Source organism: Somniosus microcephalus, chromosome 7 (assembly GCF_052327205.1).
Source record: "Somniosus microcephalus isolate GS21.2 chromosome 7, FLI_Smic_1.0, whole genome shotgun sequence".
Classification (NCBI taxonomy): domain Eukaryota; kingdom Metazoa; phylum Chordata; class Chondrichthyes; order Squaliformes; family Somniosidae; genus Somniosus; species Somniosus microcephalus.
The window spans coordinates 263496152-263522578 of record NC_140993.1 but is presented as its reverse complement, the minus strand read 5'-3'; the positions used below and the strand labels follow the sequence as shown (position 1 = coordinate 263522578).

General features: G+C 48.2%; 1 protein-coding gene across 1 annotated transcript in view; it reads right to left on the bottom strand.

Annotated features, from left to right (window-relative positions):
- The window catches only part of entpd3 (ectonucleoside triphosphate diphosphohydrolase 3), a 40568-nt gene extending 16638 nt beyond the window's left edge, over nt 1-23930 (bottom strand). The window contains exons 1-2 of the mRNA XM_085993695.1: nt 23722-23930; nt 1993-2126 (exon numbers count right to left, since the gene is read on the bottom strand). Of these exons, the coding sequence (XP_085849821.1) occupies nt 1993-2112 (120 nt within the window). The 5' untranslated portion in view covers nt 2113-2126; nt 23722-23930. The remainder of the gene's footprint in view (nt 1-1992; nt 2127-23721) is intronic.
- Nucleotides 23931-26427: the final 2497 nt, after the last annotated feature.

The window sequence follows — 26427 nt, the reverse complement described above, 5'->3', positions numbered from 1 at the left end:
CCATTAAATTTTGCTATGTCAACCATCACAATGCAGTGGCAGCCCTCCTGCCACCGGTGGCAGTGTAGTGCCTCTGCCTGCCAGCTGGTGGTGCTGGAGCCTCTACTGTTTTCCATTTCCCAGTTGATGCTGTTTCTCCACTCAACATAATGCTTATCCCTATTGCTTGCTTCCCTCTCTTCTCCTGCTGAGATTTCTATTGCTCCTCCCGCCTGCTCTTCCTCTTGCCCCAGCCCTGCTTCTCTGCTCAGTTCCCCTTGCTGGTATTTAAAATGCCAGCCCCACCTGCTCTTTCTCCCTCCTCCCTGGGCCTGCTCCTGATAATGGCGACTTCTTGGTACCACTCGAATTTTGAATGTTGTCTTTTGGTCTGGCTCCCAGCTCCTGATAGCTCAGTCCCAGCCTACCCCAGCTCTCAGCTCCAGTTAGTTGATTCCCGGCCTACCCAAGCTCCCAGCTCCTGATGTCTCTGGTTCCCGGCCTATCCCAGCTCCCACTCCTGGTGTCTCATTCCCGGCCTACCCCAGCTCCCAGCTCCTGGTGTCTCTGGTTCCCGGCCTATCCCAGCTCCCACTCCTGGTGTCTCATTCCTGGCCTACCCCAGCTCCCAGCTCCTGGTAGCTTGTTCCTGGGTTGTCCGAAGCTCCCAGCTCCTGGTGTCTCATTTCTGGCCTACCCCAGTCCCAGCTCCTAGTGTCTCGTTCCCAGCCTACCCCAGCTCCTGGTGTCTCGTTCCTGGCCTATCCCAGCTCCTGGTAGTTCATTCCCAGCCTACCCAAGCTCCCACTCCTGCGGTCTCACTCCCGACCTGCCCCAGTCCCAGCTCCTGGTGTCTCATTCCCGGCCTGCCCCAGTCCCAGCTCCCACCTGGTCTCTATCATTTTTAGCCTACCCCAATCCCAGCCCTAGTCCTGGTGGCTCTTGCTCCTAGCTGGCCAGACTGCCAATAACTAAATCATACTGCCTTGACTCTGCTCCTCACAGGTAGCAGGTTCACGGGATAAGTCAGGAGAAGGGGTGGCCTAGTTGGGAGGGATGGCAGCAATAGGGGAGCCGATGAGTGATGGGTGAGGGGATAGGAAGTGTAATGAGGCATCTGCGTTGCTGTAAGAGAACCTTTGCCGCCAACATTGTGATGGTAAATCCAGGCGTGTGGTGCCCAGGGTTTACTGGCCAATCTCTGATTGGCATGGGCAATGGGGAGACCCTTGGGGTTTCCAACTCCTCCAGGATTGGCCTGGAGTTTCCAGGAATTGAAGATTAATCTCCCGGACACTTCTGCGATCAACTCCAGGAGAAAAATAAAAGGGGCATTAAAACAATTGCGTTTAAAAAAAAAAATTCTTTGAACATATTTGACTATTAACTATAAAAATATTGGACAGAGAAAGAAAGAACTTGCATTTCTATAGTGCCTTTCATGACCTTGGGACGTCTCAAAGCGCTTTACAGCCAATGAAGTACTTTTGAAGTGGAGTCACTGTTGTAATGTGGGAAACACGGCAGCCAATTTGCACACAGCAAGCTCCCACAGACAGCAATGAGATAATGACCAGATAATCTGTTTTTAGTGATGTTGATTGAGGGATAAATATTAGCCCAGGACACCGGTGAGAACTCCCCTGCTCTTCTTCAAAATAGCGCCATGGGATCTCTTGCGTTCACCTGAGAGAGCAGACGGGGTCCTCGGTTTAACGTCTCATCCGAAAGACATGGGAAAAAGGCTGTTTGACTGAGTGTCAGGAATAATTCAATCGGGTAAGGAAGAATCTTTGCTTCCCGACTGGCCGTGGGAATGCGGGCCCTGCGATGATGGACGTGTCGGGCGACCAATGGTGGGGAGCGTGGGGGTGGGGCGGTCAGAGGCAGGAGGGTCATGCGCTGACACCTCAAGTAACCGTCCAACCAGAGGTGCCGACCCTGCTCCCCCACCGGCACGGCGGACTCGTGCGGACGAGCGAGCTCAGCCGACCGCTGTAACGTGCGACGTACCTTAAGTCCGCTGGGAAGCGTGACTTTGTTGAACTGCTGTATCACTGTGATTGCCACGATGACGATCATACTGCTCACTAGTACGATGAGTGTGGCTGTAACTGGCTTCTTCAGCCCCATTGTGCAATCCCCCCCTGAAAAAAGGAAGGGCAACAAGATGAACGGTGCCGCCTTTAGCAAAACACCAGCTTGCAGACTGGGCGTGCAGTTGGCAAATTAATTTCAAAATAAATTAAAGTGTCAGGTGGTGCATTTCGATAGGAAGAATAAGGAGGCCACATACTCCTTGGAAAATAAATGTCTAAATAGGTTAGAGGAGCAGAGCAACTGTGGGTACACATACACAAATCACTAACAGTAGTCACACAGGTTAATAAGGCCATAAAAAAAGTAAACCAAGCACTGGGGTTCATTTCAGTGAATTGAAAAGCACAGACGTTATGTTAAACTTGTACTGAACCTTGGTTAGACCACGCTTGGAGTATTGTGAACAATTCTGCTCTTGATATTATAAAAAGGATATAGAGGCACTGGAGAAGGTGCACATTTTTTTTTTACAAGGACGATACTGAGAGGTTATATCTATTAGGAAAGACTGAACAGGCTGGGGCTCGATTCTCTAGAAAAGAGAAGGCTGAGGGGGTGACCTGGTAGAGGTCTTAAAGATTATGAAGGGATTCGATAGGGTAGATGTAGAGAAGATGTTTCCACTTGCGAGAGAGACCAAAACTAGGGGCCATAAATATAAGACAGTCACTAATAAGTCTAATAGGGAATAAGAACATAAGAACATAAGAAATAGGAGCAGGAGTCGGCCATTCGGCTCCTCGAGCCTGCTCCGCCATTCAATGAGATCATGGCTGATCTTCTGCCTCAACTCCATTCAACGGCCCTATCGCCATATCCCTTGATACCCTTACTAGTCAGAAATCTATCGACTTCTGTTTTGAATATACCCAATGACTGAGCCTCCACAGCCCTCTGGGGTAGAGAATTCCAAAGATTCACCACCAAGAATTCAGGAGAAACTTTTTTACCCAGAGAGTGGTGAGAATGTGGAACACGCTACCACAGGGAGTGGTTGAGGCGACTAGTATAGATGCATTTAAGGGGAAGCTAGATAAACACGTGAGGGAGAAAGGAATATGTTGATAACGTGAGATGAAGAGGGGTGGGAGGAACATGGCATGGACCAGTTGGGCCGAATGGCCTGTACGTTCTATGTAATTCTATATCTAGTAGTTAGACAAAAGAAAAGGAGTAAAAATAGAACATTGGGCATTCGATTACGGGGCCTGAATTTGGATCCTAAATTTGATTGGCATTTATATTCTGGACTTTGGCCAAATTCTCCTGCTGGAATTAAATAGTTCTGATGGATGGGCCTACCCATAACTATTATGTTCATTAATAAATAGACATTCTTATTATGAACACAGCTAGCTTTTGCTAGTTACTTTATTGAGCACATGTGGACTTATACAGCATCTTGTAGAGGCTTCCATCTTGACTGCTGCCTTGTGGGTAGCCTAGCCTCATGGGTAATGTAGTCTTAATATAATATATAGCTGGGTAGTGTAGTCTTATACATACAGCTATATACAGCTCTACGGCTCCACCTAGTGTCCACTATAGAATGACATGCTATTGGTCACTACATCCCCCTTTCTTTGAGGTTTAACAAAATCAATATCAATCAACTTTCAAGAAAACAATAAAGATAATATCAGTAACACTTTTGTTAGTGCTCTATAAACATAAACATTTTCAAAACAGTCAACACATTTTCAAAGCTTTACATTGTACTCAAAGATTAAGTCTATCAGGCTCTTTTACTTCACGTGTGGATCTTCTCAACATGGGTAAGTCTGATGTGTCTTCATGAGATTGTTCTGGCGGTGAATGACAAGATGCAGTTGCGGCATTGTCATCAATCTGGTCTTGAATAGTCTCTTGTGTTTTTAGGAGGGAACGGCGGTTTCTCCTGAGAATCTGTCCTTCCTCAGTTCTAACAGTGTATGACCTTGGTCCTACTTCCTCAAGAACTGTAGCTTTCCTGTTCCATGCATCTTGATCCTCAATCCTGACAACATCATCCTTTGTCAATGGTTTTAGAGTTTTGGATGACTTGTCATAGTATGATTTCTGTTTCAGCTTTAACAGTTGAAGTCTCTGTCTCAGTTCCTCACTTTGCTGTTCTTTTGCACAGCAGGGTAGCGTGGTGCGCAACTTGCGACCCATTAGTAGTTCAGCAGGTGAAGAACCACAGTCTAAAGGTAAGGCTCGGTAGCTCAGCAGGGCGAGATAAGGATCAGACTTGCTTTCTGTCGCTTTCTTCAGTAGCTGCTTGAGAACTTGAACACCTTTCTCTGCCTTACCATTTGACTGAGCATACAAAGGACTGGATGTGATGTGCTGAAAGTCATAATGTGCTGCAAACTGTTGAAGCACGGACCATTGTCGCTAACGGCAATCCTGGGAATTCCATGTCTGGTGAAGATGGATTTCACATGCATTATGACACTGCTTGCTGTGGTGCTTGAGAGCAGCGCCATCTCAGGATAGTTAGAATAGTAGTCAATCACTATTAGATAGTCTTTACCATTTAAATGAAAAAGGTCCATACCAACCTTTTGCCATGCTGCTGTTGGTATGTCAGCTACTATCATTGGTTCCTTTGCTTGTTTGTTTTGGTGTTTCTGACATGTCTCACATTTGCCTATCATGTTCTCAATGTCCTTATTTATGCCAGGCCAATAAACAGTGTCTCTTGCTCTCCTTTTGCATTTTTCAATTCCGAGGTGTCCCTCATGAATCCTTTTGAGCATGTCTTGACGTAGAGCCTGTGGAATGACTATTCTGTTCTGTTTTAGTAATAGTCCACTTGCGACACTCAATTCTGACCTTATGTGAAAATATTTTGGACAGGAACCTTTTGGCCAACCATGATGAATGTTCTCTATTATTGTTTGTAATACTGTATCTTTTACTGTTTCTTCTGCTATTTGCTTTGATTTTGTGTCTGACACGGGCAGCGCAGCAGTGACCATACTCACATGAACATCCACGTCTTCTTCAGTAGAGCTCACATGACTCATTGTGGGTGCTCGGGATAGTGCATCTGCTAACACTATGTATTTGCCTGGTGTGTAGATCAGTTCAAAGTCATATCTTTGCAGCTTCATCATGAGTTGTTGAATCCTTGGAGACATCTCATTCAGGTTTTTTTTTATGATGGCAACCAGAGGGCTGTGGTCTGTCTCAACTGTGAAGGTGGGAAGTCCATATATGTAGCCATGAAACTTTTCTAGTCCAACTACCAAGCCTAGACATTCCTTTTCAATCTGGGCGTATCGACACTCAGTATCAGTCATAGACCTGGAGGCATAGGCAACAGGCTTCCAATCTTCACCCTCTGCTTGTAGCAAGACCGCACCTAGGCCATCTTTTGATGCATCCGTTGACACTTTGATTCTTTTGGTTGGGTCAAAGAAGGTGAGTACAGGTGTGGTTGTCAGCACTGTTTTGAGGTTTATCCACTCTTGTTCATGTCTTTCTGTCCATGCGAACTCATTTGTTTTACATAGCAGGTCTCGCAGACAGGCTGTCTTGGCTGACAAGTTAGGAATGAACTTTCCAATGAAGTTTATCATCCCCATGATGCGTAGCACTCCTTTTTTGTCAGTGGGTCGGGGCATTTTGAGTATGGCGTTTACTTTTTCCATATCTGGCTCTATTCCTTTACCAGATAGATTATCTCCTAGGAAAGTGACTTCCTGGACGCCAAACTGACACTTGGCTTTGTTGAGCTTCAGTCCATTCCAGCGTATGCTCTGTAGCACTTTAGTCAGTCTCTCATTGTGTTCTTTCAGTGTGGAGCCCCAGATGATGATGTCATCAACATAGACCCGAACTCCTTCCAGACCTTCAATTACGTGTTCCATCGCTCTATGAAAGATTTCAGATGCAGATATTATCCCGAAAGGCATTCTGAGGAAACAATACCTGCCAAATGGTGTGTTGAAGGTACAGTATTTGGTGCTCTCTTCATCCAGTTTTAGTTGCCAAAATCCTTGTGAGGCATCGAGCTTTGTAAAGTATCTGACACCTGACATTTCACTGGTGATTTCTTCTCGCTTGGGAATCTGGTAGTGTTCACGTTTTATGTTTGCATTTAAGTCCTTTGGATCCATGCATATTCTTAAATCATTGTTCTTTTTCTTTACACATACCATGGAGTTAACCCAGTCTGTTGGCCCTTCGACTTTCCTGATGACTCCTAGTGTGGTCATTCTGTCCAGTTCATTCTTGAGCCGGTCACGCAGGGGTGCTGGAACTCTTCATGGAGCATGTACCACTGGCTGAGCATTCTGCTTTAGCTGGATCTTGTAAGTGAATGGTAGAACTCCAAATCTTTTGAACACATCCTGGAAATTATTCACTACAGAATCCACCGAGTCATCTGGTCTGCTTATGGCACAGTTTATACGGTAGACTCTTTTGACCAGTTCTAGGTCCTCACAAGTTTTGTCACCCAGTAGTGAATCAAGCCTTTCAGCCACAACAGAAAACATGAGATGATGCACTTTGTCTTTGACTGTCACTTTAAATCTGCATACACCTAAGCTATCTATTTTCTGTCCATTATAGTCCTTCAGTAGTACTGACTTTTTCTGTATTTTGGGCTTTTCTTTCATATTGTTAATCTCACTCATACTGATTAAGTTTGCTTTTGCCCCAGTGTCTAGTTTCAAGGTAACTAATGCTCCATTTACCTGCAGTGGGATCATCCATTTGTCCTCTTTTACTGCATTAACTTTATGTTCAGCATTGTCCATTTCTGAGGGCTGCACATTTTCTGTATCCTTTTTGATATTGTCACATGACACCATTCCTACAAAAAATGTCTCACTTAAATCAGTGTCCTCAATTACATTAACTCGTTGCCCTTTCTTAGTTTGTACTTTTGAAAAGCATTGTTTGGCAAAGTGATTCTTTCCATTACGCTTTGTGCACATTTTTCCAAACGCTGGGCATTGTCTTAACTGGTGTTTGTAACCACAGCGTTTACAATTAAAAATTTCATCCTCCGATTGCTTTTCATTTCTGTTCTGCCCATGTTTCTTCCCCTTATAGGACACAGCACCGACAGCAGCATTATCACTCATTACAATCGCATCATTATTGATTTCACTGAAAGTCTGTGCGTGCTTTCGAGCTAGCTCGCTGGCTTGGCATATTTTCACCGCATTTTCCAAATTTAGTTCGGTTTCTCTCAACAGACGTTCCCTGACTTTTTTATCATGAATACCAAACACAATCATGGATGCTTTGAGCTCAGAGAAATTACATGTCTGTGCTTTCAGTTTCAGATCAGTTATAAAGCTATCAAAAGTCTCATTTTGTTGCTGTGTCCGAGAACGGAAGATGTATCTTTCATACGTCTCATTCTTTTTGGGAGAACAATGTGCATCAAATTTCTGTAGCACATCGTCTAATTTGTCTCTGTTCTCCGCTGGATTAAATACAAATGTATTAAATACCTCTATCGCCTGTGGGCCTGCAACCGTAAGCAGCAACGCTATCTTCCTTGCGTCTGGCTTCGTACCGAATCCGATGGCTGCAATGTAGAGTTCAAATTGCTGTTTAAAAGTCTGCCAATTGTAGTCGATTTTTTCTGTCAGTTTCAAACGCTCTGGTGTCTTCAAATTCTCCATGTCGCTTTTCACAATTTTCAGCAGATCTTCACCACCCTGGTACCATGTTATGTTCATTAATAAATAGACATTCTTATTATGAACACAGCTAGCTTTTGCTAGTTACTTTATTGAGCACATGTGGACTTGTACAGCATCTTGTAGAGGCTTCCATCTTGACTGCTGCCTTGTGGGTAGCCTAGCCTCATGGGTAATGTAGTCTTAATATAATATATAGCTGGGTAGTGTAGTCTTATACATACAGCTATATACAGCTCTACGGCTCCACCTAGTGTCCACTATAGAATGACATGCTATTGATCACTACAATAACTACAAGGATAGGTTTTACTAACTCGTGTCCCTGGCACAAAGCTCCGAACACCAGAAGTGAATATTGGGGTTAGAGGTCCCCGCACATCATTCCCTGGACAATCCCATGGGATCGCCTGATCTCCACATTCCAATTCCCGATATATCCTCCTGCCACGCAAACTCTGTGTCGGAGCAACAATTTGTAAAATCTCCCCCTTTTGTCTCTGTCTTTCAGATGCCTGTGTTTTTGATCAGTGTTTTATGTGTTAGTTTCACCAGTCATCAGTCCCAACTAGTCATCTGAGGGGTGAGACAGGCAATAGACTGCACTGTATGGACTGCACTGTATGGGAGCACTGTCTGGACTGCACTACCTAGGAGCACTGTCTGGACTGCACTCTCTGAACTGTACTGTCTAGACCTAACTGTCTGGGACCACTGTCTGGACTATTTCTTTATTGATTCACGGGATGTGGGCATCGCTGGCAAGGCCAGCATTTATTGCCCATCCCTAATAGCCCTTGAGAAGGTGGTGGTGAGCCGCCTTCTTGAACCACTGCAGTCCGTGTGGTGAAGGTACTCCCATAGTGCTGTTAGGGAGGGAGTTCCAGGATTTTGACCCAGCGACAATGAAGGATCGGCGATATATTTCCAAGTCAGGATGATGTGTGACCTGTAGGGGAACTTGGAGGTGGTGGTGTTCCCATGCGCCTGCTGCCCTTGTCCTTCTAGGTGGAAGAGGTCGTGGGTTTGGGAGGCGCTGTCAAATAAGCCTTGGCGAGTTGCTGCAGTGCATCTTGTAGATGGTACACACTGCAGACACGGTGGGCCAGTGGTGGATGGAGTGAATGTTTAAGGTGGTGGATGGGGTGCCAATCAAGCAGACTGCTTTGTCCTGGATGGTGTCGAGCTTCTTGAGTGTTGTTGGAGCTGCACTCATCCAGGCAGGTGGAGAGTCTTCCATCACACTCCTTACTTGTGCCTTTTACAGGAAACTCTTTGGTATCCGGCACCGACGGGACCGGGATGGTGCCGGTTGATTAAAAATTCCGGATGACGGAGAGGGTTATCTACCGAGGCTATTTTTAACAAACAAAAATAAAAAAAATCAAGAAATGTGCAGTATACAGTAATTGGGTACTCACCTACAGAATGTTGTGTTAAATGGATGGTGGAAGATGCTTGATTAAGTACAATACTGCCAGTTGAGGGTAATCTATAACTCTTTAATTACTTAACAGTAAAACAAAATTTATACAGTAAACGACGGTATACAGTACTGTAGTTGACTGTACACTTATTCCAAGTCAGCTGGTTCATCATTGAGGTTTTCGGACTTCCGACAGCGCCAAGAAGCCGAGTAGTGGCAGTTTGGAGAACTACCCCCACTGACTAACTCAGCCACCGCGGGAGACTCGGACTCGGACACGGCAACATTGCCGGTTATTGAGGTGTTGTTTTCAGAGTATGAATTTTGCCAGTTAATAGAGAATTCCGGATATTTAGGTGCCGTTAAAACGAGAGTTTCCTGTAGATGGTGGAAAGGCTTTGGGGAGTCAGGAGGTGAATCACTCACTGCAAAATACCCAGCCTCTGACCTGCTCTTGTTGCCACAGTATTTATGTGACCGGTCCAGTTTCTGGTCAATGGTAACCCCCAGGATGTTGATGGTGGGGGATGATAATGCCGTTGAATGTCAAGGGGCGGTGGTTAGACTCCCTCTTGTTGGAGGCGGTCATTGCCTCGCACTTATGTGGCGCAAATGTTACTTGTCACTTATCAGCCCAAGCCTGAATGTTGTCCAGGTCTTGCTGCACGCGGGCATGGACTGCTTCAGTATCTGAGAACTTAACACTGTGCAATCATCAGCAAACATCCCCACATCTGATGTTATGATGCAGAGAAGGTCATTGATGAAGCAGCTGAAGATGGTTGAGCCTAGGACACTGCAGCGATGTCCTGGGGCTGAGATGATTGGCCTCCAACAACCACAACCATCTTCCTTTGTGCTAGGTATGACTCCAGCCAGTGGAGAGTTTTTCCCCTGATTCCCATTGACTTCAATTTTACTAGGGCCCCTTGATGCCACACTCGGTCAAATGCTGCCTTGATGTCAAGGACAGTCACTCTCACCTCACCTCTGGAATTCAGCTATTTTGTCCATGTTTGGACCAAGGCTGTAATGAGGTTGGGAGCCGAGTGGTCCTGGTGGAACACAAACTGAGCATCGGTGAGCAGGTTATTGGTAAGTGTTGCTTGATAGCACTGTCAACGACACCTTCCATCAGTTTTTGATGGTTGTGAGTAGGCTGATGGGGTGGATAATTGGCCAGATTGGATTTGTCCTGCTTTTTGTGGACAGGACATACCTGTGAAATTTTCCACTTTGTTGGGTAGATGCCAGTGCTGTAGCTATACTGGAACAGCTTAGCCAGAGGCGTGGCTAGTTCTGAAGCACAAGTCTTTAGCACAACAGCTGGGATGTTGTCAGGGCCCATAGCCTTTGCTGTATCCAGTGCGCTCAGCCGTTTCTTGATATCACATGGATTGAATCGAATTGGCTGAAGACTGGCTTCTGTGATGGTGGGGACCTGAGGAGGAGACTGATATGGATCATCCACTCGTCACTTCTGGCTGAAGATGGTTGGAAACGCTTCAGCCTTGTCTTTTGCACTCACGTGCTGGGCTCCATCATCATTGAGGATGGGGATATTCATGGAGCCTCCTCCTCCCGTTAGTTGTTTAATTGTCCACCACCTTTCACAACTGAATGTGACAGGACGGCAGAGCTTTGATCTGATCAGTTGGTTGTGGGATCACTTGGCTCTGTTTATAGCATGCTGCTTCCGCTGTTTAGCGTGCATGTAGTCCTGTGTTGTAACTTCACCAGGTTGGCACTTCCTGGTGCTGCTCCTGGCATGCTCTTCTACACTCCTCATTTAAACCAGGGTTGGTCCCCTGGCTTGATGGTAACGGTAGAGTGAGTGATATGCCGAGCCATGAGGTTACAGATTGTGGTGGAATACAATTCTGCTGCTGCTGATGGCCCACAGCGCCTCATGGATGCCCAGTTTTGAGCTGCTAGATCTGTTCTGAATCTATCCCATTTAGCACAGTGGTAGTGGCACACAACACAATGGAGGGTGTCCTCAGTGTGAAGACGGGACTTCATCTCCACAAGGACTGCACGGTATGGACTGCACTGTATGGACTGCACGGTAGGGAGCATGGGACCAACTGTTGATGCAATAATTATGGATCTTTCCCCAAACTGGAGTACAACATTGCCTCATATCTCAGTTGCACAATTACATTGATAAAGCAACAATCGCTAATCTAATGAGCAGCTGGGAATGAATTAAAATGAAGGAGAGCACCAATTGATCTTGTATTACTTGTGTGATTCATGCTGGAGCGCAGACAAGTCAGTAAGTAAAAGATATCCGTTTCCAAACTGAACTGCTCTTGGTGAGGTTTCTGAGTGGACCTTTACAACACTGACAATGTTTGTGTGTGTGTGTGTGTGTGTGTGTGTGTGTGTTTGTAAGTACGAGTGTATGTGTAAGCACGAGTGTATGTGTAAGCATGCACGTTGTATGTGTGTAAGTACATGTGAATGCGACAGGTATCTGTGGGGAACGTTTCCCTGTGTTCTTCCCTTGCCTCTGAAGGCACTGAATTATGCTGTGTTACAGCTCCCAAGACACCAGCAGCCCTCTGGCACCTTACCGCATGGGTTGAGCCTTGACCGTGAGCGCTGGCTGCTATTTGACTGTGTAGGGCATCGCGGCTGAGCTTGATCCTCAGTCACTGGATGATTACCTTTGATCATTTCCGCTCCGGAACCCAGGGGATCAGAGACTGGTTGCACTCGATACCCAGTCTGCTTGAAGTCAGATAAATCAGCACCGACCAGGAATCAAACCTAAATAACTTATTTTGTGTTGCACCCCATCAATAAAGATATCAGGAGAAACTTCTTCACCCAGATTGTGATTAGAATGTGGAACGCGCTACCACAGGGAGTGGTTGAGGCGAATAGCACTGATGCATTTACGGGGAAGCCACATAAACACATGAGGGAGAAAGGAATAGAAGGATATGCTGATAGGGTGAGATGAAGAAGGGTGGGAGGAGGCTCGAGTGGAGTACAAACACTAGTGTGGACCTCTGTGCTGTAAAATTCTATGTATAGAATCATGGAGTAGTACTGCACAGAAGGAGGCCATTCGGCCCATCGAGTCTGTGCCGTCTCTTTCAAAGATCAGGCCAGTTGGTCCCACTCCCCCGCTCTTTCCCCACATCCCTGCAATTTTTTTCTCCTTCAAGTATTTATCCAGTCCCCTTTTGAAGGCCACTATTGAATCTGTATCCACCGCCCTATCAGGCAGTGCATTCCAAATCCTAACCACTCGTTGTGTAAAAAAGTTTTTCCAATAATTTTCCCACCACCGAGTTTAGGCTGACTGGCCTGCAATTACACGGTCTATATTTTTGTCCCTTTTTAAATTACGGTACCACGTTAGCAGTCCTCCAGTCCTCTGGCACCACACCTGTAGCCAGAGAGGATTGGAAAATGATGGTCAGAGCCTCTGCTATTTCCTCTCTTACTTCTCTTCACAGTCTGGAATACATTTCATCCGGGCCTGGGGATTTATCCACTTTCAAAGCTGCTAAACCCCTTAATACTTCCTCTTTCACTATGTTTATTTCATCTAATATTTCACGCTCCTCCTCCCTGGTTACAATATCTGCATCATCTCTCTCTTTTGTGAAAACAAACGCAAAGTATTCATTGAGAACCATACCCATGTCTTCCGCCTCCACACACAGGTTACTTTATGGTCCCGAATAGGCCCTACTCTTACTTTAGTTATCCTCTTGTTCTTAATGTATTTATAAAACATCTTTGGGTTTTCCTTGATATTACTTGCCAATATTTTTTTATGCCCTCTTTTTGCTTTCCTAATTTCCTTTTTAATTTCACCCCTGCACTTTCTATACTCCTCTAGGATTTCTGCAGTATTTAGCCCATGGTATCTGTCATAAGCTTCCCTTTTTTTATTCATCCTACCCTTGACATCCAGGGAGCTCTAGATTTGTTAGTCCCACCCTTTTTCTTTAAGGGAACATACTTGCTCTGAACCCTCACTATCTCCTCCTTGAATGCCTCCCACTGCCCTGACACTGATTTACCTTCAAGTTTCTGTTTCCAGTCCACTTTTGCTAAATCACCTCTCAGCTCAGTAAAATTAGCTTTTCCCCAATTAAGAACTTTTATTCCTGGTCTATCCTTGTCTTTTTCCATAACTACCCTAAATCTAACTGAATTATGATCACTACCACCAATATGCTCTCCCACTGATCCTCTTTCCACCTGCCCAGCTTCATTCCCTAAAACTAGGTCCAGAACCGTCCCCTCTCTTGTTGGGCTTGCTACGTACTGGCTAAAAAAAGTTCTCCTGAATACATTTTAAGAATTCTGCTCCCTCTATACCTTTCACACTAATTTTATCCCAGTTAATATTAGGTAAGTTGAAATCCCCTACTGTGACTGCCCTATTTTTGCACGTCTCAGAAATTTGCCTACATATTTGCTCTTCTATCTCCCTCTGACTGTTTGGGGGTCTTTAGCACACTCCCAGCAGTGTGATTGCCCCTTTTTTGTTTTTCAGTTCAACCCATATGGCCTCATTTGATGATCCTTCGAAGATATCATCCCTCCTCACAGCTGTAATTGATTCTTTAATCAATATTGTGACCCCCCCTCCTTTTTTATCCCCCTCTATCTCGTCTGTAAACCCTGTAACCAGAAATGTTGAGCTGCCATTCCTGCCCTTCTTTCAGCCATATCTCAACTATAATATCATACTCCCACGTGTCTATCTGTGCCCTCAGCTCATCTGCTTTATTCCCTAGACTCCTTGCGTTGAATGATACACCATTAAGCACTGCCAAACTCCCTTGTTGTCTATTTTCTAGCCTTTGTTTCCTCTGCCTTCCAAACTTGCTTACTAATAGTCTGCCTTCCATTTCCAGCATTGCTTCTCCCCCTTCTGAATCCACTCTCAGGTTCCCATCCCCCTGCCAAGATTAGTTAAACTCTCTCCAACAGCACTAGCAAACCCTGCCGCCAGGATATTGGTCCCGGTCCTGTTGAGGTGCAACCCGTCTGGCTTCTACAGGTCCCATCTCCCCCAGAAACGGTCCCAATGCCTCAGGAATCTAAAGGTTGATGTAGTCTATATGGATTTTAGCAAAGCTTTTGAATAAGGTCCCGCATGGCAGACAGGTCACGAATGCAAATGCCCATGGGATCCAAGGCAAAGCGACAAGTTGGATCCAAAATTGGCTCAGAGGCAGGAAACAAAGGGTAATGGTCGAAGGGTGTTTTTGTGACTGGAAGGCTGTTTCCAGTGGGGTTCCGCAGGGCTCAGTACTGGGTCCTTTGCTTTTTGTGGTATATATCAATGATTTGGACTTGAATGTAGGAAGTCTGATTAAGAAGTTTGCAGATGATACAAAAATTGGCCGTGTGGTTGATAATGAAGAAGAAAGCTGCAGGAAGATATCAATGGACTGGTCAGGTGGGCAGAACAGTGGCAAATGGAATTCAATCCGGAGAAGTGTGAGGTAATACATTTGGAGAGGGCTAACAAGGCAAGGGAATACACATTAAATGGTAGGACACTGAGAAGTGCAGAGGATCAGAGGGACCTTGGAGTGCATGTCCACAGATCCCTGAAGGTAGCAGGACAGGTAGATAAGATGCTTAAGAAGCCATACGGGATACTTGCCTTTATTAGCCAAGGCATAGAATATAAGAGCAGGGAGGTTATGCTTGAACTGTATAAAACACTAGTTAGGCCTCAGCTAGAATACTGCGTGCAGTTCTGGTCACCACATTACAGGAAGGATGTGATTGCACTAGATAGGGTGCAGAGGAGATTTACGAGGATGTTGCCTGGGCTGGGGAATTTTAGCTATGAGGAAAGATTGGAGAGGCTGGGGTTGTTTTCTTTGGAACAGAGGAGGCTGAGGGGAGACCTAATTGAGGTGTATAAAATTATGAGGTGCCTAGATAGAGTGGACAGGAAGCACCTATTTCCCTTAGCAGAGAGGTCGATAACTAGGGGGCATAGACTTAAAGTAATTGGTAGGAGGTTTAGAGGGGATTTGAGGCAAAAAAAATTTCACCCAGAGGGTGCTGGGGGTCTGGAACTCACTGCCTGAAAGGGTGGTAGAGGCAGAAACCCTCATCGCATTAAAAAAATGCTTGGATATGCACTTGAAGTGCCGTAACCTACAAGGCTACGGACCAAGAGCTGGAAAGTGGGTTTAGTGTGGATAGCTCTTTGTTGGCAGGCACAGACAAGATGGGCCGAATGGCCTCCTTCTGTGCTGTAAATTTCTATGATTCTGTAGGAGTCTCTGCACTCCTAACAAAGAACCTATAACTTACTGGAAGTTAACAAACTGAATTTATTGTCTAAGAACTTTACAAAACAAGAAACTACAGGAGAAGCTCAAAACAGGTCTTTTCTCTTTCAATCCACACGAGGACTGGCTAGCCCCGCCCTCTACCTCTGACGTCATGACATCATCACATTTCCCGCCGAAGGGGACGTCACGTGACCCACGTGATGACGTCATCGCGTCAGATCGCGATGTTGTCGATCTAGCTCTGTTTAACCAGAGCCAACTTGAAAGGTAATAACATTGGTTACAGACAATTAATGCTAGAGGTAATAACATTGGTTACAGACAATTATGTAAGTTACTGTAAGAGTCTCTTAGTGGTTTTGCCACATACGCCCCCCCAGAATTGTCTTTAACGAAAAGAGTCAATCGCTGAGGAGGTCGGACAAGTCTGTTGGACCGACTCCGAAATTCCCGGAGGGGAAAACGCTGAGCAGGCGGCGAACTGGTAGGCAGCACGGCGTTGTCAGGTGTGGTAGCGGCCGGCGGCCGGCCGTGGCGCGGAGGCTGCACCAGCTCGATCGGTCGTTCGAGGTCCAGGTGCGCTGGCTTGAGGCGATCGACAGAGATGTGATCCGGTTTGCCCCCGACGTCAATCACGAAACTCTTGTCCCCTGCCTGCAAAACCTTGAAGGGTCCGGCATACGGTGGTGCGAGCGGGGTACGATGGCCGTCCTGGCGCACAAACACGAACTTAGCTTTCGACAACTCCCCCGGGACGTTGGACGAAAGCAAACCGTGCCGTGAGGTCGGAACTGGACGGAAACAGCGGGCCGCATCCCGGAGGGTCTCTTTTTGTGTGGTCGCGGACCATGGTCGCGTAGGTAACGGCAGGAATTCACCTGGGACTCGAAGCGGTTGCCCGTAAACCATCTCCGCCGCCGCTGACTGGAGATCTTCCTTCGGCGCCGTGCGGAGTCCTAACATCACCCACGGTAGTTTGTCGACCCAGGATGCATCCAGCAGGCTGGCCCTGAGCGACGCCTTCAAGGAGCGGTGGAACCGCTCGCACAAGCCGTTCGCTTGTGGGTGATAGGCCGTAGTGCGGTGGAGTTTAACGCTCAACACGGAAATCACCTCGTTCCACAGTTCGGATGAAAATTGCCGCCCCCGATCCGACGAAATATCCGCAGGGACACCAAAACGGGCTACCCAGGATGAAACGAAAGCTCGAGCAATGTCCGCAGATGTGGTGGACGTCAGGGGAACTGCCTCCGGCCACCTCGTGGTGCGATCCACCATCGTCAAAAGGTACGTAAAGCCCCGGGAAGGTGGGAGTGGTCCCACTAAGTCGATGTGAATATGATCAAATCGCTGTTCCGGGACCTCAAAGGTGGCGAGCGGGGCTCTGACATGGCGCTGCACCTTGGACCGTTGGCAAACAACACAAGTGTTCGCCCAGTCCCTGACGTCTTTGCGTATTCCTCTCCATACGAATTTGGAGACCAGCAGTTTTTGCGATGCCCGCACTCCAGGGTGCGATAGGCCGTGTAAGGCATCGAAAATCGTACGACGCCATTTAGACGGGACGATCAGACGGGGTGCCCCCAGTGAAACGTCGCAGAGCAGGGTGGTACCTGCGGAATGGAAAGGCACATCCCTCGGCTGGAGGCTGTTTGGAACCGAACGAAAACCCTGGGTCTCCGGGTCGTCCGCTTGGTCAACCGCCATCTGTGCTTAGTCAATGCCCAATTGGACGGCCTGGACGGCGGCGCGGGATAGGCAATCGGCGACGACGTTGTCCTTACCGGCCACATGTCGGATGTCAGTGGTGAACTCCGATATGTACGTCAGCTGCCGTTGCTGCCGAGCCGACCATGTTTCCGCAGACTTGGCCATTGCGAACAGCAATGGCTTGTGGTCAACAAACGCGATGAAGCGTCGTCCTTCGAGGAGGAAACGGAAATGGCGGATGGCCAAAAACAAAGCCAACAGCTCTCGATCGAAAGTACTGTACCGGCGTTCATGCCGTTGTAGCTGGCGGCTAAAAAAGGCCAGGGGTTGCCACGCGCCATCGACCCACTGCTCCTGGACGGCCCCCACTGCGTAGTCTGACGCGTCCGTCGTGAGAGCGATGGTGGCTCCCGGCAGGGGGTGTGCTAACATGGTCGCATTGGCGAGTGCGGTTTTCGTCTCCTCGAAAGCACGATCCATGTCCTGTGACCATTCCACAGGGTCCTTTCCCGTCGAGCCTCTGAGGGCCTCATATAGAGGACGCATGAGCTGTGCAGCCCTGGGGATGAAACGATGATAGAAGTTAACCATCCCCAGGAACTCCTGTAAAGCTTTCATGGATTTCGGTTTCGGGAACGCCGCAATTGCTTCCACCTTGACCCGAAGTGGCGTTGCCCCCGTGGGGGTTATGCGATGGCCCAGGAAATCCAGTTGCGATAGGCCGAAACGGCATTTGTCCGAGTTAACGATGAGGCCGTGCTGCTGAAGCCGTCTGAAAAGGACCCGAAGGCGCTCGAGGTGTTCCTCCTTGGAGGTGCTGGCAACCAGAATATCGTCCAAATAAACAAACAGAAAGTCAAGGTCCCGCAGGACTGAATCCATGAGGCGCTGAAACGCCTGTGCCACATTCTTAAGCCCAAAGGGCATTCGCAGGAATTCAAAGAGTCCAAAGGGGGTAATTACCGCTGTCTTTTCGATATCCTGAGGGTGCACCGGCACCTGATGGTAACCACGGACAAGGTCGATTTTGGAGAAGATGGACGTCCCCGCCAAATGTGCTGAGAAGTCCTGTATATGGGGAATGGGGTAGCGGTCGGGCGTCGTTATGTCATTGAGGCGGCGATAATCCCCACAGGGCTGCCATCCCCCGCTGGGCTTGGGGACGATGTGGAGAGGGGAGGACCAGGGGCTACTGGACCGATGAATGATCCCCATTTTTTCCATCACGGCGAACTCCGCCTTTGCTGCTGCTAGCTTGCTGGGCTCTAAACGTCGCGCCCTGGCGTAAACGGGCGAGCCGGTAGTCGAAATATGGTGCTCCACCCTGTGCTTGACGGTCGGAGCCGAAAAGTTGGGCTTCGTCAGCTCGGGGAAATCCTCGAGGAGACGGGCGAAATCGTCGGGCTGCGGCCGCGCACATGAAATCGTGTGTGACGCAGCCGTGCTGCGCGCCCCCGAAATATCGTCGAGCGTGGCGGCGCGAACGAGGCGTCGATTTTTCACGTCCACCAACAGGCCGTTGGCGCCTAAAAAGTCAGCACCCAACAGGGCCTGTGAGATTTGAGCGGTGATGAAATTCCAGCTGAAAAACTGTCCACCGAAACATACTCGGACGAGGCGCTTCCCGCAAGTGCGGATTGAACCCCCGTTGGCCGCTTGCATAGGGGGACCACGGCTGCCGGAGCGAAGGTCTATGACCGAGGTGGGAAGTATGCTGCATTGCGCCCCCGTGTCGCCTAGAAAACGACGGCCGGAGATGGAGTCGGTTACGTAGGTGAGATTCCCGGAAGCACCGATCGCCTTCGCGGCCGCGGGGGAAGTACCGGGACCGGCATGCTTGACTCGCGGCGGTCTGTTCGACGGCCTGGTAACAAAACTGCACGGCGAGCGGCAGCAGCGGGCCTTCGGGCCAAAACGGGCGTGGTAGTAGCAGAAACCGGTCGTCGGAGGCACCTTTGTTGGAGCCGGGGCCGGGCTCTTCCTGGCGGGGCGTTGCGCGAGGGCGCAGTATTGTTGCCGGACCGCGTAAATCTTATCCGCCTCTTCAGCGAGCGCGACGCAGTCTGCGGTTTCTGCTCGGGCGAGGGACGCCTGTACTTGCTCAGGAAGTTGAGTAAGGAACAGTTCGTGAAACAGAAAGCACTGGGGCTCGGACCCCAGGAGAGTCAGCATATGACTCATCATTTCCGAGGGTTTGCAGTCTCCTAACCCTGGTAGAGCCAGTAAACGGCAAGCGCGCTCCGCTTTGGTGAGACCAAATACCTGCAGCAATCGTGTCTTGATGGCGACATACTTGTCAGCAGTCGGAGGACTCTCCAGCAGGCTGATGATTCTCGACGCCGTCGAGCTCTCGAGGGCGGAGACCACGTGGAGATATCTGGTCTGATCCTGAACGATGTTGCGGAGCTCAAATTGCGCCTCGGCTTGCACAAACCAAGAGGCTGCCTGTTGTTCCCAGAATTGGGGGAGCTTCAAGGCCACTGCGTTGGCCTCCATCACTGGCCTGTGTTCGGCGTTCACCGCAAAAAACGATCGCGAGGAATCGGGGTCACCAATGTAGGAGTCTCTGCACTCCTAACAAAGAACCTATAACTTACTGGAAGTTAACAAACTGAATTTATTGTCTAAGAACTTTACAAAACAAGAAACTACAGGAGAAGCTCAAAACAGATCTTTTCTCTTTCAATCCACACGAGGACTGGCTGGCCCCGCCCTCTACCTCTGACGTCATGACGTCATCATGTTTCCCGCCGAAGGGGACGTCACGTGACCCACGTGATGACGTCATCGCGTCAGATCGCGATGTTGTCGATCTAGCTCTGTTTAACCAGAGCCAACTTGAAAGGTAATAACATTGGTTACAGACAATTAATGCTAGAGGTAATAACATTGGTTACAGACAATTATGTAAGTCACTGTAAGAGTCTCTTAGTGGTTTTGCCACAATTCTATGATTTTATCAAACGCAATATACACAACATCAACTGCACTGCCCTGCTCCACACTCTCTGTTACCTCAAAAAAAACTCAATCAAGTTAGTAATTCAATGTAATTCTATGCTGAATTTCAGATGCTGTGTGTTAGAATGTCAAGTCACTGCCATTAAATATGTCATCTGGTATTTAATGTGCCAGTAACGTAACCGGCAGTGCCTGAAGGGCTAAAACACTTAGGGTCCTGGTGCCCCGTATTATTGGTCCAGAGCACTGGCCTCACTCCACATCTGATGTACTGATTGTTGGGCAATACAGGAGGTTAACACCTAGGGCACTAAGACCCTGCGCACTAACTGTGCACAAGTCTCCTCAAGGCCCCATTGGAGCTGTGAATAATCTCGCCCCTCGTAATGCAGCCCTTGTACTTCAGAAAAGCACCAGGGGCACAGAGCCCATAATCCGTACGGTGCCAGTGGAGTTAGACTCCATACTGTGCCAGTGGAGTTATACCCCACATCGGGCAGCTAGTGGGGAAGCTTTTAGAAACGATAATCCGGGACAAAATTAACAGTCGCTTGGACAAGTGTGGATTAATTAAGGAAAGCCAGCATGGATTTGTTAAAGGCAGATCGGGGGAAAAAATTCGGGACTGACCATTTTGGGGCGCTAACATCGCCTGGGCGCTAACTAATGGGAGGTGCAAAGGCAACCAATGTCACCCCCATACTCTGTACAGTGCCAGTGGAGTTATACTCCGTATAGTGCCAGTGAAGTTATACACCGTACTGAACCAGTGGAGCTATACTCCGTACTGTGCCAGTGGAGTTATACTCCGTACTGTGCCAGTGGAGTTAGACTCCTTATTGTGCCAGTGGAGTTATACTCCATACTGTGCCAGTGGAGTTAGATTCCATACTGTGCCAGTGGAGTTATACTTCATACTGTGCCAGTGGAGTTATACTCCATACTGTGCCAGTGGAGTTATACTCCATACTGTGCTAGTGGAGTTATACTCCATACTGTGCCAGTGGAGTTATACTCCATACTGTGCCAGTGGAGTTATACTCCGTACTGTGCCAGTGGAGTTATACTCCATACTGTGCCAGTGGAGTTAGACTCCATACTGTGCCAGTGGAGTTATACTCCATACAGTGCCAGTGGAGTTATACTCTGTATAGTGCCAGTGAAGTTATACACCGTACTGAACCAGTGGAGCTATACTCCGTACTGTGCCAGTGGAGTTATACTCCGTACTGTGCCAGTGGAGTTAGACTCCATACTGTGCCAGTGGAGTTATACTCCATACAGTGCCAGTGGAGTTATACTCTGTATAGTGCCAGTGAAGCTATACACCGTACTGAACCAGTGGAGCTATACTCCGTACTGTGCCAGTGGAGTTATACTCCATACTGTGCCAGTGGAGTTAGACTCCGTACTGTGCCAGTGGAGTTATACTCTGTACTGTGCCAGTGGAGTTATACTCCATACTGTGCCAGTGGAGTTATACTCCGTACTGTGCCAGTGGAGTTATACTCCATACTGTGCCAGTGGAGTTATACTCCATACTGTGCCAGTGGAGTTAGACTCCGTACTGTGCCAGTGGAGTTATACTCCTTACTGTGCCAGTGGAGTTATACTCCTTCCTGTGCCAGTGGAGTTATACTCCATACTGTGCCAGTGGAGTTATACTCCGTACTGTGCCAGTGGAGTTATACTCCATACTGTGCCAGTGGAGTTATACTCCATACTGTGCCAGTGGAGTTAGACTCCGTACTGTGCCAGTGGAGTTATACTCCTTACTGTGCCAGTGGAGTTATACTCCTTCCTGTGCCAGTGGAGTTATACTCCATACTGTGCCAGTGGAGTTAGACTCCATACTGTGCCAGTGGAGTTAGACTCCGTACTGTGCCAGTGGAGTTAGACTCCGTACTGTGCCAGTGGAGTTAGACTCCGTACTGTGCCAGTGGAGTTATACTCCTTACTGTGCCAGTGGAGTTATACTCCTTCCTGTGCCAGTGGAGTTAGACTCCATACTGTGCCAGTGGAGTTATACTCCTTACTGTGCCAGTGGAGTTATACTCCTTCCTGTGCCAGTGGAGTTATACTCCATACTATGCCAGTGGAGTTATACTCCATACTGTGCCAGTGGAGTTAGACTCCATACTGTGCCAGTGGAGTTAGACTCCGTACTGTGCCAGTGGAGTTAGACTCCATACTGTGCCAGTGGAGTTAGACTCCGTACTGTGCCAGTGGAGTTATACTCCTTACTGTGCCAGTGGAGTTATACTCCTTACTGTGCCTGTGGAGTTATACTCCGTACAGTGCCAGTGGAGTTATACTCCATACTGTGCCAGTGGAATTGTACTCCGTACTGACCCAGTGGAGTTATACGCCGCACTGTGCCAGTGGACTTAGACTCCATACTGTGCGAGTGGAGTTATACTCTGAACTGTACCAGTGACATTATACTCCCTACTGAACCAGTGGAGTTATACTCCTTACTGTGCCAGTGGAGTTACAGTCCATACTGTGCGAGTGGAGATATACTCCATATTGTGCCACTGGAGTTATACTCCACACTGTGCCAGTGCAGTCATACTCCGTTCTGTGTGTATAATGGGCAGGGTGTATAACAGGCGGGGTGTGTAACGGACGTGTATATAAAGGGCGGGTTTATAACAGGCGGGGTCTATAACGGGCAGGGTCTATAACGGGCGGGTGTATAACGGGCAGGGTGTATAACTGGCGAGGTGTATAATGGACAGAGTCTATAACGGGCAGGGTGTATAACGGGCGGGGTCTATAACGGGCGGGTCTATAACGGGCAGGTCAATAACAGGCGGGTCTATAACGGGCGGATGTATAACGGGCGGGTGTATAACGGGCAGGTCAATAACAGGCGGGTCTATAACGGGCGGGGTGTATAATGGGCAGGGTGTATAATGGGCGGGTGTATAACAGGTGGGTGTATAACGGGTGGCTGTATAATGGGCGGGGTGTATAACGAGCGGGGTGTATTACGGGCGGGGTGTATAATGGGCAGGGTGTATAACGGGCGGGTGTATAACAGGTGTGGTGTTTAACGGGCGGGTGTATAACGGGCGGGTGTATAACGGGCGGGTGTATAACGCGTGGCTGATCTACTCCCGCCAGTTATCTGCCCACCGATGGAGCTGAGATGTGTACAATTGGCAGTGACATCTTAAACATGTTTATTTATATACACATTTGATCCTTCATCACAGGAGGGTCAGTTGTGTGACAGGCCAGAGAGTCGGTGCAGCAGCTCTGGCTCAGTCCTTCTCATCGCCCCTATCGAGCGAGACTTCCCGTGGGCTCGCTGAATTTACCCAGGAAAGCCTCACTGCCTCCAGGACGCGGTTACAGTTTGTTGCCGCATTTAAGTTTAACCTGCACTCCAGTCTGCTGAAGCCACTTGTGCTGCGGACTTCGCTCAGTCACTGAATTGCCCCAATCAGAGTGATCTCCCCATGCTCACACCCAGATAATTGCAGTGACTTCTCAGCATCCCTGAGAAAACACAAATTAAATTCTCGCTGCCTGACACGGTGTATATTCCGACAGAGAAAGCTAAACATGAAAATGATTTCTTAAAACAGACACTTACCAGCTTTAGAAGCCTATGTCTATTCACACACTGGTACCGAGCAGGCAAAGATGCTGCAGCTGTAAGAATAAAGAATGGCGATTTAATGCAGTGCTGTTGGGTCAGTGTTTCAGGGCTGCAGAGAGGAGCTGGCGTCATTCCCAGAGCCTGCTCCGACCACTCCCAGACTGAGAGCAGGCTGCCGAGGGAATGGATCTGTTCAAACCCATGCTGCCTGCCTGCCTGCCTGCAGTGTGGTCATTCCCTCACGGGTATAAGTATCAGATTCTTGTAAATCTTGTTACCTCACTCCATAGAGAATGTTCGCTGAAAGCACCTCGACTTAGGTGCGGGAGCGCCCAGGAATTCCCAGGGTTGGAGGGGGCAGAGGAAGGGAAGATTTACACCCGGGGAGGCGCGCGGTGTCCGCCGGCACGCTCGAGGCCTTCCGCCACCGGTGGGCGCCACGGGGACTGGAGTGTATCATCACCCCGGCCAATCAAATTTTAATTTAATTTGTTAAGTTTTATTTAATGTTTTATTAAGTTACAGACGATTCGTTTAATCACCCAACCAGAAGCGTACACCCGGGGTGGGGGTGGACGGTTGCGGGAGGGGGGGGGGGTGTGGTGGGGGGCTGCAAGAGGAAGGCATTTGGGGTGAAACTTGATTTACCCCATGATTTCTCCCTGTTTACACTGCCCCTTTAAATTCCAGTTGTGAGGGACCATGGATGGATCTCTCCCACCCGGCAAGGTCCTGTTCCCCCGTGGAGTGCAATGGGCGGGGCGTAGAACGGGCAGGGCACATAACGGACGGGGTATAACCGGGCGGGGTGCATACCAGACAGGACGCGTAACAGGGGACCCGCCCCTCTCCCATGTAGGATCACTTGATATGCCCAGGAAATGCCACTGTGTTTAAGCTGTGCCTGAGTTATCTGAACCCACAGAAGCATTCCAGATCTTAACAACCCTGTGTTATAAATCTCATCATCATAAAGAAACCACTCATGAAATAACACTGGATGGCCAGCTGGTGGCGCCATCCAAGGAGTATAAATACTCGGGCGTGGTCCCAGCTTGCCAGGGACATTTTGTAAGACGGGAACTAGTGAAGTACAACTAGACCTCCATGTTCTGAAACAAGTTGATTAAAGCCTTGCTTTATACTCAAACCAAGTGTGTAGTGAATTTTATTACGTCACCCTGTGTGTGAAGAAATTTCTCCTCATTTCCATTCTAGTTCTTTTACCAATTATTTTAAATCTATGACCTCTGGTTACCGACTCACTTGCCAGAAGAAATAGTTTCTCCCTATTTGCTCTATCAAACCCCTCATAGTTTTGAATACCTCTATTAGGTCTCCCCTTAGCCGACTCTGCTCTCCAAACTCTCCACATAACGAAATTCTCTCATCCCTGGTATCATCCTGGTGAAATTCCTCTGTACCCTCTCCAGAGGCTTGACATCCTTCCTAAAGTGCGGTGCCCAGAATCGCACACAATACTCCAGCTGAGGTCACTCCACAGGAGACCAGTGATTTGTAAAGGGTTAGCAGGACCTCCTTGCTTTTGTATTCAATGCCCCTAGTTACGAAGCCAAGTGTTACATACGCTTTCTTAACCGCCTTATCATCTTGCCCTGCCACCTTCAAAGGTTTGTGAATATATATCTCCAGATCCCTCTGTTCTTGAACCCCCTCAAAATAGATGATACTGCCTCTGCATGCTGTTTCTCCCAAAGTGGATCCCTTCACAGTTATCTGCATTAAATTGCATCTGCCATGTGTCTGCCCATTTAACCAGTCTGTCAACTATGTTCTTCTGAAGTCTGCTACTATCCTGCTCCTTATTTACTACGTTGCCAAGTTTTGTATCATCTGCAAACTTCAGGTCATTTATATATAAAAGAAAAGCAATGGCCCTCATACTGACCCCTGAGGGACCCCACTGCATACGTCTCTCCAGTCAGGAAAACATCCATTCACCACTAATCTGAAGTGTTTGCAACCATCTTCAGCCAGAAGTGCCTAGCGGATGATCCATATCAGCCTCCTCCTGAGGTCCTCACCATCACAGAAGCCAGTCTTTAGCCAATTCGATACACTCTGCTTGATATCAAGAAACGGCTGAGCGCACTGGATACAGCAAAGGCTGTGGGCCCTGACAACATCCTGGCTGTCGTGCTGAAGACTTGTGCTCCAGAACTGGCCGCGCCTCTAGCCAAGCTGTTCTAGTACAGCTACAACACTGGCATCTACCCAACAATGTGGAAAACTGCCCAGGTATGTCCTGTCCACAAAAAGCAGGACAAATCCAATCCAGCCAATTAGCGCCCCATCAGTCTACTCTAAATCATCAGCAAAGTGATGGAAGGTGTCGTCGACAGTGCTATCAAGTGGCACGTACTCACCAATAACCTGCTTACCAATGCTCAGTTTGGGTTCCGCCAGGACATCTCGGCTCCAGACCTCATTACAGCCTTGGTCCAAACATGGACAAAAGAGCTGAATTCCAGAGGTGAGGTGAGAGTGACTGCCCTTGACATCAAGGCAGCATTTGACTGTGTGTGGCATCAAGGAGCACAAGTAAAATTGAAGTCACTGGGAATCAGGGGGAAAATCTCCACTGGCTTGAGTCATACCTAGCACAAAGGAAGATGGTTGTGATTGTTGGAGGTCAATCATCTCAGCCCCAGGACATGGCTGCAGGAGTTCCTCAGGGCA